The following is a 22,317-nucleotide window of genomic DNA, read 5'->3' as shown; positions in this document are numbered from 1 at the left end:
TGCTAGAGTGATGAGCTTGTTCCCATAGACAAGTTTCTTGAAGCTAAGAGGTATTAGTGCCTTCAAAACGCTATTCACATATCTCACATTAGAGCACAGAAATCTTTCACATTTCAGTATTTTCATGCCAGACCTGTTGACTGTCTGAAAAGATCCTGAAAAAGACTTTGTATAGCACTTTATGACATAATTATTTTTTCTAACCCGGAGTCTGACTAAGGGCACCAACATATGGACCTGCCTGATGTGTTTTCACACTTAACAGAAAGGACTTGAGGAGGTTTCTAGGTACATCTGGAGACTTCTCAATTGGTTATGACCCTGTTGAGTGGAAAATTCCATTCATGTTAGTGTTAAAAAACAAAATGACAGTGCTTATTAGTGAACTGGCTTTATGTGATCAATGAAATATTTAACAACTGAAAGTTGAATATCTGCTTTGTCAAAGAAACTGGCAACGCACACTCTCACTAACAGAATACTCCAGTCTTTCATTAATTACATTCTATATTTATGCCTTTGGTGGCCCCTCCATCTTTTCCACACTTTCAAATATCTCACAAATACATACATTCTCTATCAACATCTGAAATTTCAAGAACTGGAGAGTGGAACCAATCATCAGAAACATGTCATTGGTGTTCCAGCCAGGATTGCTGGGACATATTTTAGATTTGTCTCAATATATCTGGAATGTCAAAGGTATGAAAATAAGTGCCGGGAGAAGAAAGTATCCCGATGTTTATTTATATAGTGCAAATGTGGGTTTGGGTGGTGTTTTGTTGATCATTACTCTTCTTTTATCTGGATAGATTGAAATGGATGTGTTTGACATGTTATTGTGCCTGGGTTTTCTCTCAGTCTCTATAGAATAGTACACACTATTTTCCTTGTTTCAGGAATGCAGCATTAATAGAAGTGTAACCAGCTCAGCCGTTCATCTAGTTATAGTTGTGGTGCTGAAAAAATCTGGATGAATGACTAAAAACTGAAATGACCCATAGGAGTAATTTGTCTGGGAGAAGGATATGGGTGTGTAAGGATGGAGTTATAATATGATTTTTCCCATGCTGAAAGCACCTAGAGCTGCTTGGAAGCAGCACGAAGTAGAGACAAATAATGGAAACAATATAGATGGTGGTCACATATTATAAACACTTAAAAAGAAGGAAAGCATTTTTACTGTGACCTCTTCCACTCTCATCTAGTGGCATTACTGGTATTATTAATTATATTAATTGTCTAATATGAATTGCAACAGACTTTGTAATGAAATTTTCCATGCTTGTGCAAAGTAATCTGTGCTAACTTGTTACCCGTGGGGGACACTTTTCCTTTTCCAAAGGCACAAGTTTCCCTGTTGTATTTAAGAAGTTTCATTTTCCTTCTCTTTTTTAAGTTTTGTTTTCTACTGTCAATTATTTTCAAGGTTAATGAACTGAAAATTAGTTTGACTTTGCAGTTCCCAGAATCTAGCATTGGTGGAATCTCCTGTTATGTGGAATATTTCGCAAAGTATAGGTAAAATAGTGGCAATGAGTGAAAAACACATGGAACATTTCTGCATGTGTGGGTTTCTAATGTTACACACAAGTTAAAGGCATTGATTAATACACTTGTAGATGATTCCATTTGTAATTTCTTTCTCCAGTAAGACTGTTTTAAGGGCAATAATAGCGCAGAACACTGTGGTTAATTGTGTGTGTTACAGCTTCTAAAACTGTGTAGATGATTCATTTGGAGGTCTTGCAATGTACGTGCACAAGCCAAATAAATTAAAAATAAAGGCCTCTTATTAATAATGATTTTTTGACACTTGCCATAGTCCTCTGTGTTGTGTGAAAAAATAGACACACAGCTGTTAATTGACAAGGTAAGTAATAATCCTTTGATTACAGTAGCTAAAGGCTGTCCTTTAATGGATTTTACTTGTCACTTTTAATTCTTTTTAATCTTTGTCTGCATTTCATTAGAACGGCTTTATCATTCTGATGGCCCTCCTGTCGTTATTCTGATTGAGTTAATGGGTTGTCGTCATACCGCAGAGCTCCAGTATAAAATATAATAGTGTTATATTTATAGTCTTCAGGGACATTTTTAAGATGATTGCTTTGCCAATCAGCTTTTCTGGTTTTACATAGTACATTATTGTAAATGGAATGCTGTATTTTGCTTTCTCTTGCCTGGTAGGTACTCTGAGCAAAGCTTCTGTCTTAATCTTCCATGACTTAATCTACCTAGAAAATTCAACAGCCAGTTGGTGAGGGAGGTAGAAAAGGTCTGATAAAATTTTCTGTACTGCTCTTCAGCTGCGATTTTGATTTTCTGTTTAAACGCTACATGCCTGCACTGCAGTTTTCCTGACAGATGATACAGGTACCTGAATATTATTCAGAAATTTACCTGAGGTCTCATAATACAGCTATTAAAGTGGATTTGTTACTATCTTGTGTTCTCAACTACAGCTGTACATCTGAAGGATGTGTGATATTTAGGCCTTTATGCCTCATTTACTTATCTTTGGAATAACTAGTGTTGGAGGTACTGTATTTTTTCCACATGTTATTGAGGAGTCTGATAAATTGCTAATAATTTTAAAGATAATGGAAGATAATGAAAAATTTAATGGAAGAAGACCTTGTTAAATAATTGTGGAACTTGTGTTTTGCAGCTCATCATTACTTTTTCAACTATATCTTTAAAAATTATGCTGGTTGCACACAGAATGATGCTTGGGTAGAAAAGAATACTTGGGGTTTTAGGTTTAGAGAAGCAATATACTATACAATAAATTATTATAGAGAATCCATTAATACAGTTTTGATGAATATATCTGTGATACAAGTCCAGCTGTGACACCAAGCCATGCTGTTGGTATATATAATACTCTGCTGCAGAACAGATGTCATAATTATAATAGGAAACATTTTATTATGTGTTTTCAAAACGTTTCCTAGAGCATGACTTATATGTTTATAACAATGAGGTAACACTGCCAGTGAGCTGGGAAATAATGAAAATATGTGGAAAATATCTGTTTAAATACATTTTTATTTTTAAAACAATTTCAGTGTAACAATTTACTTTATCCCTTTTCTGTAGAGATTTGCTAAAACGGGATGCAGTTTTCAAAGAACATTAGTACTTATATTTATTGTCTAAAAATTGTTGATGAAGAAGCAGAGTCATGCTGATAATGTATTATATCAGTAAGTTTTTCAGGACTGTAAACAGAAATGCAGAGGCTTTTTTTAAACTGTCTTCTATAAAGGAAAAATATCTGTTTTACATGGAGTAGTCTGAATTAGTGTTAAACAGCATTTTCTTGAAGAGGGCTACTTACATATCTTGTATTACTTAAATCTATTACAATATTAAGTAATGTAGAAGAAAAACACTGTCAATATCTATTCATATATACACGTATGTTTGCTTATTCTCACTGTGCTTACAACTAACTTTAATCAGAGAAGGGGAATTAAATATTTATTTTATTTTAGTCAATGAAACCTTTCTTTGAGACACACTTTCATATGCTACATTATTAGCAGACCTCAAGCATGCAACAGACTGTGACCTTTGTTCTTTCCAGCTCCACTGTACTAAATTGCAGATGTTAGAGTTCAGTGTATCATGTACTGCTGCTGCTGGAAAAGAATGGTATTTTGTTGAGATTCCAGATGCAACTATATTTAAATGTTCTAATCAGAGATAGAGGCTCCAGAACAATAACTAACCTCTATGATTTTCTTCTAGAATTACCAGCGAATATCCTTTGGACTCTCTAGATTATATATAATTACTAGTTTTATTATTACTTGCATTCCTATATTGCCCAGGAACCCCAGCTGGGAAGGAACTCCATCTGAGTCCTCCTATACTATTTCTGCATAAGGGCAATCCAGTATGAAATCTTCACAGTACAGACAAAGTTCACTTTAAAAATTCTGTCCCATGTAAATCATTAAGTCCAAGTACAATATATTCAGAGATTTTTTGATAGTAGCTATCTGTGAACTTTTTGAAAACCTTTCAAATATGAATATTTTCAAGGCACTGTACTTAGTGCTCAGGCTCTAGTCATCTGCTTTCCCTTTTTGGGTAGCAACAGCAAAGTGGCTCACATCAGCATTAGTATATTGCAGAGAAGTCCATATAATGGCATGATTAGGAATGGAGAGATTATACTGGTTCACGGGCATTCCTATTCTCTTGTAAATTGTAATGATTTCTAATATTGTACCTACTGTCTGAGCTGTTTTCCAGTTCCAGTATGTCAGCCGTTATGTACATTACTGCTTGACTTGGATGGAAGCAGCCTCTACTGTTTTCTATATTTACTCAGCTCAGCATAACTGTCTTTATAGCTTGCTTAAAAACTGGTGTGTAGATCTGTATTGATTCATATTTCTTTCTCTGCTCTATGAATTTGCATTTGTGGATGTTGCCAAAAAAAATCAGCAAATTTATTATAATATTTTTCTAGCCTGAGTTAAATGATAGGCAAGAGCAGATGAAGGTTTCATGTGAGACCTGTTGAAATACAGTGGTCATAGAATCATAAACATTTACCAGAAACCTACAAGGAAGTAAAATGAGTCCTAGAAATGTTTTAATATAGATTTACTCCACTGAACTGAATCAGCTGAGAAAAATTCAGAAATTTAGAAGTGTTTTATGAAGGATCCATTCACTCTCAAGAGGTCTGCTGAAATTCCCTTACTCTCTATCAATAAATGAGGGCTCGTTGACAGAGGTAGATGAGTAGTGAAATGCAAAAGACACAAGAAAGACAAAATGGACACTTAGAAGATACTGGGTAGAGAAATGGAGATAAAATTTGAGAGAAAGCAGTGAGGGAGAGGAAAAAAGGAGAGAGAGACTAAACCAAAATGTGCAAGTTGAAAACAGCAGGATTTTAGCTTCAGATTAGACTGATATTTAATGTCCTGTCTCCAGATACCCTAGCAATAGTGGGGTTTATCTTTTTTATCTCTCTCGCTTCAGCACTGCACTGAGTTATAATTAAAGCTGGTCTAAGATAGCAACAAAATTGAATAAATTATTCATTGAAAAACAGCAACATTTTCTAAATAATGTATTCAATGAATAATATTCAACTAAAAATAGGTACAATATTCACAGTATTCTGTGCACACTCAGGATTGGTCCTTGGCCCACATTTTATCATAACTAGATTGTTTTATTTTCTATTTAGGGGAGGCAAACAAGAAATAATTCTTTTCTTTCTAGCCTCACAAGATAGGATATATGAGTGCATTTCACTGTTACAATGTTTTAGTTCATTTTGGTATAGTATTCTAATAAGTAAAAATAAACTAATCCCTTCACTGGAACTTAGTAGTGAACACATCAGTAATCCCATCAGTGATAATGATATGATTATGCTCAGAAGAGGAAAATAGAGATAGTCCCAACCAGCTAGATATATATTTAGTGATTCAGAAAAGCTAATTTCCAAAACCCAAAGAAAATTAAGAGAAAATTCTGACTAACAGCAAGAAGGTACACAGAAAATTTTGAGTGGAATTGGATATCAGAAAGGATTTATGGAATAGGCAGAAAGCTGCATTGCCTTACTGAAAAAATCAATTGCAGCTCAGTGGCAATACAAAGGACACCAACTGTCAGTGAAAAACAATTGGGAAAAAGTGAAAGAAAGAGTAAATAAAAATTAACCAATAAACATGGGTATATAAAATACAGAGTATTTAAAGATTAAAAAAACAGGGTAAAATGCGGTCTGTTGATCTAAGGCCTATGAGCTTCAAAAAATACATTATAAATGAAATAAAATTTGTCAATTATATATCCTATAAGTATCAAAAATCACATTTTGAATACATTTGAAATTTATACATATATATATATATAATGATGCCGAGAAGCCAAATATAATCAGCAAGTATTTGCGTAAAACAAATATGATGAGCATGAAGCTAATGGTAGTGAGATAGGAAAGGTCTATCTGTTCCTTTACCAATCATTAATCTAATCCCTAAACTGTAATCTACAAAAATATGTGTTTTTTATAAACCACCAGGCCTAGTCTACTTATTGCTAAAAGTCTTTGGTCTTAGCTGGACCTATGAAATACTTAAATAAATGTGAAGAGATGATGAAGGATATTCCAGAAAGCTGAAGGAGTACTGATACTATGGCAGTATTCAGCAGGGATGGTAGGATGTTCCACAAAACCGTAATACAACTTCACTTCTAAGCAAAGTAATGTAAAAGCCACTATCGGAAGAACAGTATCAAGACATGCCAATACCTAAAACACCTGCCTACACAGATGTCTCTTCTTCCTTGGTCTCTTTCCAGGAGTAAACATTACCTTGTCCTGCTTATCCTGTCACTACCAGTCAGCAGCCCTTCTCTGTGGTTGCCAGTGCAAAGGAAGGAGGACTGGTGGGACGTATTTTTCTCTTGGTGCTCCTACCAATAGGATGTTTGTAGTGGGAATCCTTCGTGCTTCCCTTGCTACAGCTCTAGTTAGAGAAAACAGTAAAATTAATATAGTGTCTTAGTTAATTACTTTTTATCAAGATTTTTAGGAAAGCATGTCATGTCAACTAAACATTTCTTAGCTAAAGGCAATTATTTGCATGTGTGGACATGGAAAACACACAAAGGAAAAAATTATCTATTCTTTCTTGATAGTTTCCTCACTTCAATCCTAAAAAAAATTACATTTCTTTCTTTACTACATAGGCATGGAAACTCATGTAGAACTATTTGTCAGTTCTGAACCCTCAGTGTAATGCACTTGACATACATTAAGTAATGTTTCATAATATATTCCAGTAGACTAGAAGTGTTGAAAATACAAAACCAAATGTTAAATGGATTTAGAACTGTGATTTTTCCTGTTTCCTAAGAAGTTGGACCTGTTATAATTAGTTTTACATTACCATTTTCACTTCTTACATTACATAAAAATGTTATTTAGTTTTACATTAAATAAATACATATTTTTAAAGCCACTGTCAACATAATCTTCTTGAGAAGATGGATGATGAAAGAGGAGTTATTGAGAGAATACTGAATTTTATTGTCAATTGAGATAAATTGAATAAATTGTTTGTGGCTTTATCACACAAAAACATAGTTACTGTTCTGTACAGAAGTCATCACCGCCCCACTTGTCAGGACATTCTCAAGTAAAATCTATTAAAAACAGGAACATGGAAGGCAATTTAGTGGAAAATATCTGTGGTTTGGCTCATTCAGACTGCTCTTGTTAAAGCATTTGAAATAAATAGTATCTCTCAAAACTCTCTTATTCAACCACAATCACTATAATCTGCATTCATTATAATACTGTGCATTGTACTCCTTTGACAGCAGAGCTAAGCAGTCAATATGCTCCCTTTCAGTGGTCTCTGCTGTACCAAACTCTTGTGGTTAATAATTGAGACAGATGCACTGTAATTCACAGAATTTCACAGTTGTACCAAATCCATGTAGGCCTCTTACAGCCTTCTGTTGACAAGCAAATGCTTAAAACAATACCTACTACAATAACTTCTTTCTTAGCTTTTAGAATAATTTAAATGGAAGTGCTAAAATCCATATTTTAAATCTAGTAGAAAAAGTAGTATAACAATGTAGTTTTACATACATACAAACAAGTATATGAAACCAGCAGTTAAAAGATATAAAATGTCAGTATACAAATACATAGCTAAGACACCCAAAACCCCTTAACTTTATGTAGGCCATAAAGAAGTCAAAGATCAATATTACATACAGCTCATGCTTCTAAGTGATACAAACTTTCTTTTACTTATTCATCTACCTATCTAGCTCTATTTGTTCCTCTCTTGTAAATAATTTTCTTTGAAATTTAATTGTCTTTTGTATTTAGAATAATGCCTCATTGAATGTATAAAAATGTCAGATTAAGTCTACGTAATGCATCTGCTTAATGCCACAGCTGTGCTAGGCAAAGAAACAAAGCCCAAGATGACCCGAAGTGGCAGTTAAGTACATGATGCATAGGATCCAAATATTTATATGACTTTTGAGGAGTTTTATACTTGGTAAATTTCATATTGTTTCTAATTTGTGCATATGAAGGCTGACAGCACCAAATCATAGGACCACAGGGTAATTCAGAATGGAAGAGACCTCAGGAGGTCTCTAGTCTAACCTCCTCCTCAAGCAGTATCAGCTGTGAGCTCAGACCACGTTGTTCAGGGTTTTGTCCAGTCTGGTATGGAAAGCCTCAAAGATACAGAACATGCAACGTCTCTGGGCAACCTGTGCCGCTGCTTAATTGTCCTCACTGGGAAAAAGTTTTTCCCTATAGTCAGTATGAACTTCCTTTCTTTCATCTTATGTGCACTGCCTCTCATCCTCTAAGAGCCCAGCTCCATCTTCTTGATAACCCCTTGTAAGAGCTGCTTTTGGGTCCCTCCAAAGCTATCCCTTTCCCAGGGTGACTAAGCCATGGTCATTCAGCCTCTCCTTACAGGACAAGAGCTCTGTCTTGACCATCCTGGAGGACCTCATCAGACAAGAAAATCTCTTGTAAGAAGGTAGTGCAAATCTTTTGAAATTCCAAGGTAGTACAGGAGGTTCCTGACGTCACCATATCAAGGTGCTTTGGCTTTACTACAAAAGGATATTTCTAGAACATTGGCAGTTCTTTCTTTTCGTCAATTCTAGTCCCTATGCACTGGGTGATGGTTCTACCTGTGATCTTATTTTTCACTTTCAAAAACAGAGATTACATGCAAAAAGAAAAGTTAGACTGGTTTCAGCAATTGCTAGAAAAGAAATGAAGACATTTTCTGTTCATATTTTGAGCTAAAAAAAATCATTAGAGGTCTCATGAATTGTGAAGAGACACGAAAAATGTGATGGTTACATGTGTATTAAATAGTAGATTTTTATGACAAGTGCTATGTATAAATAACACTGGGTTGCTTACTCTGTCTACTAATCCATCTTCATATGCTAGTGGCATATTTAATACCGGAATTTTTATGCAAAAAAAAGCCCTAGATAAGAGTTATTTACTATTTCGATACAGTTGGATTTTTATGGGTTTTGTTTGTTGGTTAGTTTTTTAATTAATTCTTTGTATTTGTGGATATAAGCAGCTATTAAATATTTTGGTGTACACTCAATCATTAAGTAAATATATAGTTTTTAAATAATTACAGTAATACTACATTTTTGGTTATTATTAATTCCCTAGTATGCAAATTAATAAATTTAACTTTTACAGGAAATGTAACCTAAACATGTTGTTTCATCAATTAAAGTTGCACAGGAAGTAAGCAGTATGACAGGGAGTTATTGAATCCATTTATATATTTATTTCCTTGCCCTGTATGCTTTAATCTTTTGCTAATATATTTTGGTCACTTCTTGTATAATTCTGAGGGAGGGAGACTTCTTAATTCCTTTTTTCATATGCACTATGCCATGTCTGTCACAGTAATTGCAAAAACAGTTATAAACTTAGTATTCAAACCATTCAAAACTTTTATTCTCAATGAAAAATAAGCCTTTGATTTCAAAAAGCTTGAACTTTAACCTTATACTAAAATGGTAATCAGTTAAGATCATGGATTGTGGTCTAACAGTACAGTTTCTTAGAGAGGTGAGACAAGATCATCCTTTTCACTTCAACTCAGAAAAGAATGCACTTGAATTCACAGAGCCATGGGCAATATCAAACGAGAGATACAAACACAAAGTCACTCAGCACCACGGTATATATTTTTAATGGAAGTAATGCTCCTCTCTGATGTTAAACAAATGGAATAATGAGCATGTCTGAAATGGCTATTCTAAAAATTGTGAAACAGAGCCAAAGAGTCTTCTAAATAGAGAATTTTTTTTCTTTTTTCTATTTCAGAAACTTTATACTGTGTTCTTACATGCTGTTTTGATTCTTCTTTATGCAGGTATATACCTACAATTTCTGTGTTGCACGTGTTAAGTTTTGTGAGCAATAGGGAACTGTGATTTGTGAAATGCTTGTATGCTCTATGCCAAAAAATGGAGTTCAGACTGGCTGTCAGATGCAATCTTAGTCTGTGGCTATGAATTTGCAACAATATATTTGTCTGTCCCTTAGTTACTGGAAGGACTGTTTAAAATTAATGGGAAGCTCTCTTTTCCAAGGGATCTTCTTAACTTCTTGGTTAAAGTTTTAACTCTTTTTTCACAATGTCTTTAAAAAATGACATATAATTAGCATTGGAAAAGTCAGTGAAATCTATTAATTTTCTTTTAGAATAATTCATTGAAGACAAATAATGATCACATAATTTGTCTTTATGGTAAATTTCACTGAAATTTACTCTGCATGGACTGAATTTATCTTCACTTAGTTATCCTTGAAAATGTTCTTTGCCTGCATGAACATAAGATAGAGTTTTTTCATCTGCCACAGAATTTTAAAGGCTTTTCAGCTTAACTTTGATATTTGTTGTTATAATTTTAATTCTAGCTGTGCCAAAAGTAGTCCATGTAAAACAAATATGAAGGAATAATAGGCTGGACTGAACTTTAGCTGACTGCATTTGGGCACAAATTTGTGACTAGAGAAAGATTTAAAAAGTCATTGTATTTCTCAAATTCTCCTGATTAGAAACAAGTTTCTGTGGTCATTACTATTTCTTCACAAAACTTACCTAAGCTTTCCTGTGCAAGAACACTCTGTTCATCTGTGTTTATGCCAGATTTTGATTAGGACTCTTGGGTACTACCGTAATATAATTAATTAATAATTGTAATTATGCTAATAGTAGAAGGTTTGAATGCACAGGGAAGGGAACATTGGTATTCAGCTTACTGTTGATCTGATTAGCAATCCTGCTTTCTGGAGACAATGGTACAATGATAACTAAAATCAATGTCATTCTTTTGGCAAAACAGTTTGTGATTTTTCATTATTCCTGCCCTCATTTGGAAAAATCTCTCAAAATACATATTCTTTATGAGTCTGCATTTTTTTCTAATATGGCAGCTGCATGCAGGATGAGCAATGAGTTTATGATGTCATTAATGCCTGGCACCACAAACTGGCAAAAAATGTATATTTTTGTTTGCTATTTGATTTGCTCTCCAGTATGTCATTTAGTACTTACAATCAAAATATTTGTTCATCTAATTTGATTTGGCAGTTGCATACAGTACAGATGATATAAGGAAATAGAAAGTTAGAGTTGCCAGTTTGGTAAAAACTTTTCATGACACTACTTTTCAGACACTACTAAAACCAAAACCACAAAATTGAAACTTTGGGCTATGGCAATAGACAAACTACATGTGGTAAATAAGTGAATCAATGTAGAAATTTGCTCTATTGAGAATTCCTACAGAGAAAAAATATCTGCAGTTCTTGACATGGATTAAATGTTTATTTAAAACAGTGTCTTATAATCAATCTCTTTTTAAATTTTCCTAAAACCATTGGGTAGAGTGAACTATTACAGAATTGTTGCAGTGGGTTCTAGTTGGTTTCAGAGAAGCTATTCATTCTACTAGAGAATTTATTGTGTTGTTAAAATACTGGAGCTATGGTTTTGGCCAACCTGCTCGTTAATTTCTAAGCTTCATGCACCTTGTTCTTAAATATGCAGATATTGATTAGAATTTTCAATGGAAAATGGTCATTCACATGTAATTGGTGCACAATACCCTGATGACAAGCTCATTCCAGCTCATTATTAGTGGAAATAAGCATTCTTGAAATTTTAGAGGTTGCAAATTAGTTTGCCACTGCAGTCATCATCTATCTACTCCAGCACGATAAGGGATGATCAAACAACCAGTTGTGAACAACTTCAAGAAAAGTAAACAATAAGCTATATAGCTCTCCAATTATTAATAATCTTCTTCCTAACATGCAGACTGGTTTAAGGAATATCTTTGCTAGACAACTGCAATTTCATCATATTTATCAGTTTTGTTTACCATTTAATCAAATAATCAGAGCTTATAGACCTGCCTTCCAAAATATGTCTTATTCTTTCTGATTAATTTTACAATAAATTAATTCACAGAAAAGTTGAATTCTGTAATGCAGGATGGTGCATTTACACCCTGCTTCATGTCCAGCTCCAAAGCCATACTTTCCTATATTGTTTGTTCCTCCTTGCTTACTACTGCAACCTGTGAACTCATCTATGAAGACACTGGCAATATACCAGAATGAACAGGGACATGCAGTGTGCTTTGTCTCAGTCTCTACTTATAAAGCCCATTAAGTTTTCAAATGTTGTGTTTAAATTTGTTATTACTGAACAAATAAGTATTAAATTATTATCCATTATGAGCATTTTAACAGTCCTGATATTCAACATTTATAGACATCAAAATGTAGGCAGAAATGTTGAGGTGACCTATGTTTTACAAAATAACCATCCAGAAAGATCAGTGGAAAACTTTGAGAAAAAAAATCTTTACAGTTGTTTTCATAGAGAAAGAAGGTGATATAATCCTTACAGAGGATCAAAATTAAAAACTTGTTAGATTGTGGAAGTGGTTGTAAGAGTATTAGGGATATGAAGGTTTACTGAGCTCTAGGGATAAGATATAATTAAAACACTCTGCCAGGATTAAAAAATAAAATAAACTGACAGAAGGCAGGTTTGATAACCATCTATAAAGCCTAGCCATGGAGTGGTGAGCAAAAAGTCACAATCTCCCTATAGAGTGTGGTAAACAAAAAGTCATAGTCTCCCCACAGGCCACCCTCTCAACATGACATTCAGGAACAGTACTGAAGTAGTGGCACAAAATCTTTTATAACTTTGGTGGAGACACAAGGCAAACAATAATTGCAGAAATGGTCAATCTCATTTAACTTTAGTCATCTGAAATCAGGTATCTAATTTTTTCATCCCAGGCCCTCAGCATTATGAACATTTTATCTCATCTATGTTAGGATCCCTATTTTATAAGGGTCATTGTTAAGGTGAGAATTATTTCTCCATTGGCTGTAAAGGAAATCAAAGTGAGCAGTCCTGTCTAAGACCAAATCTAATTTTTAGATGGTTGAATCAGAGTGAGTAAATCTATCCATGTAAGATTAATCACAATTCACTGGTAGAAAAGCAATATGTTGAATGTATTTTCACCATGGATGTAGAGATGTACCATTGAAGGCTAGCTTCAGGACTCAGCAGTTTCCATTCAGATATACACATAATAGGTTTACCTTTTCAGGGATTCATATCATACTATAATAGAGAAATGTCTGCAGTGGTGCAGAAGCTGAATATCTGGGCTGAAGTAGTAAATTGACGTAACACCTGAGCTTCAGAAAATATATGCATGTGTACCTGTGTGTGTGTCTCTGTATGTATATGTAAAATTGCAGACAGCGACCTTTGTCACTCATTATGCAAAGAGTAGACTCAGGGAAGGGCATAAAAATGTAAAGTCCTTGTCACCTCAGAGCATTTCTCTTGACAGAAAAGCTTGATCAGTGCCAAGGAAGAGGAGTGTATTCTGCATGTGGGGTTCAGGGCTGATGTCCTGGGGAATTATGAGATTATCTTTATTGCTTATATTACAGTACCATCTGGGACTATTAGGCTTGGAGCTGGAGCCTTCTGTGGGAAGTAGCATGCAAATAGCCAGAAGGTATCTGCCCTGGATTTGTTATAATTTAAATTAAAATACAAAGGACAGCAGATGGATATAGGCAGAAAGAAGGAAAAAAAAAAAAAAAAAAAAGGGCGTGGGGGAGGGGGGAAATAGTGAGATAATACAGCATCAGTAGCCAAAATACCTTCTAGTTTTGCATTACAGCAAAGGAGAGGCTTCCCAAGCAAAGTGGAAGAGAGTGACCTTGCATTTTGCTGAATGTTCATAGGTAGCTGTCCCTCAACATATGGAAGATCCTGAAAGTAAATGTGAAGGTATTTTAAAATCCAAGCAACTAAGAGATACACACTGATGATGTCAGGTGGTGGGTTTAAAGCAAGGAAGAATGAGATCTCCTGAGAGATGGTAGGTAACATGAGCATAAGCTGTGTTGAGCTTTGACAGTAACAACAGATATTCCATTAGACTCATTCAACAAGACAGAGACTATGTTAGCCAACATGCAATGAAATGTTTCTTGTCACATAATTCTAATTACAATTATTTCTTGTCTTTCAATTACAAAAAGGGAAATTTTCTCTCTATATATATTTTGTAATTGCTAATATACAACAGGAATCAGTTTATAAAACCCCAAAACCTTTAAAGCAATTCAGTTTGTTTATGACTTGTACAATCACTAGTTATCATGCTTGGAAACTTGTTTTGGCAGGATAGTTACATAACTGAAAAATAATTAACCGGGCCCACTCCAATAGCTTCATTACAAAACAAGAGTGAAAATATTAAAGCTGTTTCAGAACTTAACGAGTATCTGTTCTGGCCTTCAGGGGTTTTTATTAGGAAGTCTGACAGTCTGAGAATCCATTTAGTGACCCTGAATTTGAAGTTGCTCCATCACTTCTGGATTTTGTGCCATTAAATCTGTTATATCCTCATGAACATCCTGCAACACAAGTGACACAAGGTAATTCAAAGCTGTTAGATAAGGGGAACCAAGGCATTAAAAGCTTGGGGCTGAATTTTTAAAACATGCCTCTCCTATGTGCTTGGGCAATTTTGACACACACAGATATGCACATCCAAAAAAAGGGAATACACTAGAGACCCTTCAGAAAACTGTAACATGAAGCACTGCTCCTGAGGGGTGAGCTTCTGATCTTAGCTCTGTAAGTAAAGCAGTAGGATATCTAATATCAGATGGAATATAAGGAATCGCCTGCTCCATTATCAATGACTTTTGTACAACTGAGATAGACCTTTAATCTCTGATAAAATCATAACCAAAAATTATTTCCACTGTCTTTCTCCTGTGTATTTTCCTCTAAATGCTTTAGCCTTTATTAATATGGGCCAAAGAGAAATAGTCAGAGTTATAAGATTACATGTTTTTAAAATGTTAAAAGAGAGTGAAATTTGTTATTTGTTTGTTAAATTTTTCACTGATTGTTAAAACTGTGAACAAACCTGTAAATAAAGCAGCAGTGGCTGAAATAACAATGTCCATTTTATGGATTGCCATTCTCTCAATCTGAACTTCCACAGCTATTTTAAGAGGACTGTGTGTTGATGACATCTGTAAAGTATGATGAAATGTGATTTAATTTACAAGATTTTGATTAATAAAACTGAAATGTCAAGTTATTTAAGATTAATATGTGACTTACTTTTCACTGTCATTATCAACAGTAGTTCAAACAATGAAAGTTCTGGAATTTATTTTAGGTAGTATTTGTCCTCATTTTAAACTGAAAAGCAAATTAAATTAATATTGGGTTGGGTAGTGCAGTTACCTTTCACAGTTGAGCAAGGAAGGAAGGTGAAATAAGGAATTTAACAAAGACAGTGAAGAGTAACAAAGGCAATGAAGATATACTTGGCTCTGGTGTGAACAGAGTACGTGACTTTATCTAGTTTTGCTGCATCTGAGTTTCTGGGAAAAAGCAGATGAGGTGTATGGGCTTGCTGTTGATCAGAGAGCCGAATAAAATGTACCTTCTGAAGACCTGGTGTAATTTGGTGTATGTTCACACAATTGTGAAATTGCAAGCAATTGAATTAGTCATCTTAAGGAGTTTCCACCTGCCAACACAGATGCAGCAATAGACATACTCCAGCCCATCCAAGTAGTAAAGCAGTAATTAGGTTTCTGGACAAGAATGGGCAGACATTTCTGCCTGTGATCTCCATCCTGAGGATTCCTGTCACTGTGGTTTACAGCTGTCAGTAGAGCCAATATTACAGAACAGTGGATGCTGAGGGGACTGCTACATAGAAAGGTCATATTCAAGACTGTATGTGTTTCAAGATGAGGACACTGCACTGAGCAGCGTGTTCAGATTCTCCCCTCTTAGCACCTTGTAGAGATTGGAGTCCGAGAGAGCTGTGCAGGGAGCCCTCCTTTGTGGCCTGCCATTGTTTAGCAGTCATGGTGCTGTGGGGCTTGAGATTATGCTGTGAGGTGACTTTCTTCCGTGGCTGTTGAGGCGATAAGAAGAGGACATGCACAATGGCATGGAAACTCAATTGGTTACTCAAAATTTACTTGTTCTTTTACCTTGTATTTATAGATTTGACGTTAAATCTCCAGGAAAAAAAAAAAAAAAAAAATACAGGCTAAATAACAGAAGAAAACACTAGACTAAAATCTCACATATTTTACTTCATTAAAAATATTGAACTACACAAACAACAAATGCTGGCACAATTTGATTATATAGTCCTGTAGATCAATGTCTTTACTTGCCATTTAGTATCACTTATTGATTTGACACCATTGTCTTCACAGGCAGTTCTTAGCATTCATCTAGTTATAAATAAACACACATTGTGCCAAAACTATACACTTCTGCATATTCTTTGTAATATGTATTACAGAAAATTGCTGGGTGGGGGATTGCTAAGGCAGCAGAAGAAAACAGTTTCTATGGCAGCATTTTTTTTCCTGCTGGTAGATAGTTGGACAATATTTAGCTCTGAAGTAATAGCAGGTATAAGACTTACTAGACCTATTTCATTTTCCATATTGGATACAATAGAGGCATCTGAATGGGGAAGTATTGAACTCATTAAAACAAAAAGAATCAAAAAGCCAGTATGGCTATATTATCACTAGGTCTACATCTTCAGCCATTGCTGACCACAGTTATGTGCCTTATATCTTTTATTTGACTGTAAAGCAGGCCTTTAACTTCTGCTGTTTTGACCTTGTACTTACACAGCAGTAACACCACACAACGTCATCCAGTGTTTTAACATGTAGGAACTTCCACTGTGCCATTTTGATTGTATTGATGTGTTCAATGTGCACCTCAGGTAGACTAGGAGTGCCTCTGAAGCAGACTGTGAAGTGATGTTTATCAATGAGCATATTCCCTATTATTGACTCAGACCTGAGGTTCCTTAAATCTCAAAAAACTTCTGACAAAATATACTTGTATTGCATATGTTTATAATACCATTGGTAAGTCTTGACATTTTGTTAGATGCTGGAGAAGAACACTAAAATAGGGCTCACTTTGTGCAGCCCACAAAATGTGGAACACGGATGTGTTAGAAGCATGATAGGAGTACTCTGAGTGTGTGTGTGCATCCACCCTTAGTTTTAATTCAGGAATGTATTCAGAGCTGGTTCCTCTGGTACACCAGCAACAGCTGCATGGAGCACTGGTGGTTAGGTCACATTTTGGCCTTGGAAAATACTTTCTTCTTCTTGATGCTGTCATGCTTGGTCATTCATCTAGGTTCAGATATGTGCCCTGTGAGTTTGGTGAGCGTTGTGGAACAGACAGGATAAAATATGATTAGGCATTGTATCTTTTTGAAGGCAAATATTGCAGCTCAGAAAAAAAAAAATACAGTTAGGAAATACTGGAAGTTTCGCAAACTTTATTGGCTCAGAACCAAACAGTCTAATCTGCATGTCAGCGAGCAAGTACTTCAGTGCCTTTATATGTGCTTTGATTCAAGCATTTTCAGTATTTTCTGAGATTGTAGAGGAACAAACAATAGCAATCACTATGTATTATAATGTATTTTATGCTAAAACCAATAGAGACAGACTGGTGTACAGCATGGGCAGTCCTATTTTCAAAATTATAACAACACAGAAGCATTTGGTTTATTGATCCTGTCTCTTCATTAGTTCCTATCTCATCTGTCTTCTTTCTCAGCATCATAAGCAGTGAAGCAGATAAAGACACAGTGCTGGAAACATTCATAGTAACTAAGACCAAATCCCACACAACAGAAGTGCTATTGCCAGTCTTTTTTCTTTTATTTTCTTCTGAAATAAAATCATTTTTCATTGCAATCTTTGGATCAAGCTGATCTTCATGTAATTATGCAATAGCAAATACAGTTCTACAAGTACAAGAGTCTTTCACCAGCAGACCAGTGAGTCTTTCCCTCCCACTAACCTCCTGCTAGTGTAATGCTCAATCCAGTGATGCAGGGGAGATAGGTAACACACTGCCTGGATGAATTCTCCTTTTGTCTTTCACATATGCTTTTACAATTAAATCTACTTTACTGGATTTGTGAACCAGAAAGCGGAACAGGTTCTCCACAGAGCTCTCCCAAGCTACATGCCAGTCTTGCTGTCCAGTGTTGAAAATATTCTTGCATTTACACAGTTAGGGCAGTTCAACTAAGAGCTGTGAAGTATTAAGAAAATATAAAAATTAGGGCATAAGAGTAAGGAAGTGCTCTAGAGAAGACTCTGAAGAACTGCCTCACTCGCAGTGTAGTGGCAAAATATTTCTGTCTTGGCATCATCCTGAGGGAAAAATGAACCTCATGAGAAAGTTAGAAAAAATCGTGTTTGAAAGTGCCAGGATCACAAAGGATTAAATTAAAAAACGTGAAAACATTCAGAAGTTTAATGAAATGACTGAGTCAGACGGAAACAGTCCATTTCTTTGGTCCTTCCAGCACATTTCATTCACTCCCTTTTTAAAATTAGTTTATTTGTATTCTCTCCAGATTCAGTAATTCTCTAGCTATTTTATCATTGAATTACATTATGTTTCCTAACTGTACCTTTTTTTCCCCAGGATGTAGATTTACCCTTTTTTGTCCCCAGTAGAGCTTTTTACATTGAAAATTTTTTCTTGCCTCTTGATATTCATTTGTGGTGTTTTACAAAATCTTTCTAATGTTCTATGACTGCGTATATTTAGTATTTCTATAGCTACTAGAAATGAGTCTTAGGCCCAGCAAATTAACACAGCTAATGAATAATTGCAAAAGCTAGCTAGAACTCTATTTGTCATAGACCACAGAAAGACTCAGACAAAGGTTTGCCAGTGTTTAATGCCTTTTGGGGAAACAATTTTGCAAATGCTGAAGCCAGTGTTACCTCACAGCTTGCAAACCTGAATTCTTAATGTATGCCCCTACTGATGCCACAGAATGAAGACATCTTCAGATTCTCTGACTGTTTCTGACACCATGGAACAAAATGCTTGCTTTTGTTCAGAGGTTCTAGGAAGGAGAGATTACTGTTATTCATACTGCAGCCATATAAAGTTAGAGAGCACTATAGACAGCATGTCTAGTATTGATCTCTAGAGTATTGGAGGGAGCTCTATTCTCTTAACATTTTGTATTTTCAAAAGTAGAATCCTGTTTTTGTGTTGTCTGTCAGTGTGTATGAAAAACAGAAACCCTTTTGGAATTTATTTGAACAAAATATTTAACACTGTCTGAGTAAGAAGAGAATTTAAAAAAAAGAACCACTTTTTTTTTCTTCTTACTATGAAAGCAAACTTGATAATGTCATTGTTGTGGTTTCACCCCATCCAGCAGCTAAGCACCACACAGGTGCTAGCTCACTGACCCCTGGTGAGATGGGAGAGAGAATCAGAAGAGTAAAAGTGAGAAAACTCATGGGGTGAGATAAAGACCGTTTAAATAGGTAAAGCAAAAGCTATGCACACAAGCAAAGCAAAACAAGGAATTCATTCACCACTTACCATCAGCAGGCAGGTACTCAGCCATCTCCAGGACAGCTGAGCTCCATCACGTATAACCGTGGCTTGGGAAGGCAAAACACCATAACTCTGAACATCCACTCCTTCCTTCTTCTTCCCCCAGCTTTATATGCTGAGCATGACGCCATACGGTGTGGGGTATCCCTTGAGTCAGTTGGGGTGAGCTGTCCCGGCTGTGCCCCCTCCCAACTCCTTGTGCCCCCCCAGCCTGCTTGTGGGTGGGGTGAGGAGCAGAAAAGGCCTTGACGCTGTGTAAGCACTGCTCAGCAGTAAGGGAAACATCCCTGCATTATCAATGCTGTTTCCAACACAATCCCAAAACACAGCCCCACACCAGCTACTATGGAGAAAATTAACGACCCCAGCCAAAACCAGCACATTTTGAGCAGTCTCACTGTCCAGGTGGCTAAGACTTCAGTGGTCCATGTAGACTTCTTAAGAAGTAATGAGTATGAAATTGATTTTATCTAGGCTATTGTACATAGTAACTGAAAATTGCCTACCTAAAGTGCAATCAGTATTTTAATTTCTGCAATGCTTGCGAGTATTCATAGGGAAAAGTTACAGGTATGCTGTGTGATTATGTAACATACATTGAACTTTGGCATCCCCCAAACAGTCCAACAGACCTTTATGAAATATCAGCAAAAACTATAATTTGCTAAAACTCCATTCTCTTCTTTTAACCAAAATATCCTGTGGCTAGACTGTGGCTACACAAACAAATTTATCCTTAGAGGCAAAAAATTCTGAAGACTCTCTTTCTAATACCATTTATTTTACCGTGATATCACATTACAAACCCCTACTCCCCCTGTATTAACAGGAGTTCTGGATTTCTTTACTTTATGGTGAAAAATAACTTGCAGAAACAGGTTTTCACATTATTTGAACACTGATAGGGGTCACAGTGGTCACTCTCCTTTTAATCTAATGTAAAAGAGAGTTACATGTGGTGGACCAGCTGCAGAATAAGCATCATCCCTCACTGATTGTTCAGTTGACAGTTCCATCATCCCCAAGGAGAAGGGCTGTCAAGGGACATCCTGCCTGTGAAGAGATGCTTGGTCTCTACTGATGCTGGAAAATTCAAAGTAATAAATGACCTGAAAATTAGGATTTTTTTTTTTTAAATAGGTTTTCCTCTGTTCAGCAGATAGTCAATGAAGTCAGCAGGACAGTGCAAGAACAAGTTTTTACTAACATACTTTACTGGGGATACAAGCTCCCACCAACATAACCCAGAACAGGTTTTGACGTTATTAAAACTCGAGAGTCAGGAAAATAAATATCTCCAAATTCATACCCTATTCTGATAAGGTTTACCTCTTTCCCTTGTCAGCTGTAGGTGTCAGCAGGAATTATATGAAAATGTTTCAGTTTTTCCCTTAGCTGTAAGCACTTGATCCACATTCCAAGATGAGACTCATCTCCAGAATGAAACATCTGATTTTAGGTGTCTAGACCTGGGCTATTGACAGGTTTCAGTTGCCTGAGCTTCCTCACCTAGTGACATTTCCAGTGCCCAAGGATATTCCGCCTGTTCCCCAGGTGCCTCTTTGAGAAAGGTGTGAGTCTCAAATGGGGTCCAGTGCATCAGACAGCCACACATGGATGTCTTGATAGCCACAGACATCTCCAAAGGGACTCAAAATCACACATTGACCCTGTGACCAGCACAGGCCATTTAGTCTAGAGAACAATTCATGTTGCTCCAAAGTAGATCCCAAGCGCAGGTTTGGCTGAACCTTCTCTCCCAGTCCACTTGCTCAGCTGTGAAGGCATCAGATGTAGTTGACCTGGTCAGCATCTAAGCTAAAAGCTACTGCATGGATGGGAGATAGGTTCTAAAGCATATTGATGCTGTTACAGAGCAATACTAAGGACATATCAGGTAGCGCTGGATGTGGGTGGGCAGCAGAACCAAACCCAGCACTTGACTGACTGTAATGGGAGAGCCTAGACAGTGCACATTTAGACACCCATCCTTGGGTATTTTAGTTGTGAAACCTTTTTAAATGCCTGCACTAATGACTATATGGGTTTGTGCCCAGTATGACTATCTTGTTAAAGTCATCTTCTGTTGCTCAGCTGCATGTAATGCTTTGGCAGTCCATGGGAGTGAGCATCCTTATAGTACCTTCTGCCTCACTGCTCTTAGGAAAACTTTTCTTGAAGCTGATAATGAGAACGCCTTCCACGGTAATGGAAAGCAGAGTGTGGAAATGTACTGTGGGTGCTGAAGGTCAGCATCTGTTTTCTAGCTTTTGTTGCTTTGGTATTGAATCAGTAGTTAGATCTTTTTCTGCCTAAACTGAGCAAGTTAATGAAACTGTGCAAGCCTATTACTGCGTGCACGTAGCAGGTGACTCTACAGCCTGATAATGTACTGTAGTACGCTTCTCAGTGGCCTCAGACAAATCTGAGGATACAATTCAAAAGTGGTTTATTTGTATATTTTTTTTTTACAAACAGATAGGTGGTGTTATAGCTATATCAATTCTATGCCATATCACCTCCCCATGGTATGTATAGTACATAATTATTGACATCAGAGTTCAGCCTGTGCAAAACTATAGTGAAAGTCTATTCCTATATTTAGGGTAAAATTAGTGCTATACTAACAAATAACTACTACAGCACTGCCCCAAGTAAGAAAGCATTGCAGAGACGAATAGGAAACTTAAAAAAAACCCTAACAAATTCTCTTTTACTATAGGTTAAT

The 22,317-nt window shown here is 36.0% G+C and overlaps 1 protein-coding gene across 2 annotated transcripts in view; it reads left to right on the top strand.

The window, feature by feature from the left end:
- ZNF804B (zinc finger protein 804B) overlaps positions 1–22,317 on the top strand; it is a 240,872-nt gene that overhangs the window by 164,749 nt on the left and 53,806 nt on the right. Inside the window, exon 1 of one of the 2 annotated variants that reach the window (XM_032991697.2) lies at positions 2,301–2,376. The exons of the other annotated variant lie outside the window; for it this stretch is intronic. Coding sequence (XP_032847588.1) covers positions 2,368–2,376 — 9 coding nt within the window. The 5' untranslated portion in view covers positions 2,301–2,367. Of the gene's footprint in view, positions 1–2,300; positions 2,377–22,317 lie in introns of those variants that run through there. 2 annotated transcript variants of the gene reach the window in all.

This window comes from Tyto alba, unplaced genomic scaffold (genome assembly GCF_018691265.1).
Source record: "Tyto alba isolate M040663 unplaced genomic scaffold, T.alba_DEE_v4.0 Super-Scaffold_38, whole genome shotgun sequence".
Classification (NCBI taxonomy): Eukaryota; Metazoa; Chordata; class Aves; order Strigiformes; family Tytonidae; genus Tyto; species Tyto alba.
Note: the sequence above shows the minus strand (reverse complement) of the source record. Positions and strands in the feature narration are given on the sequence as shown.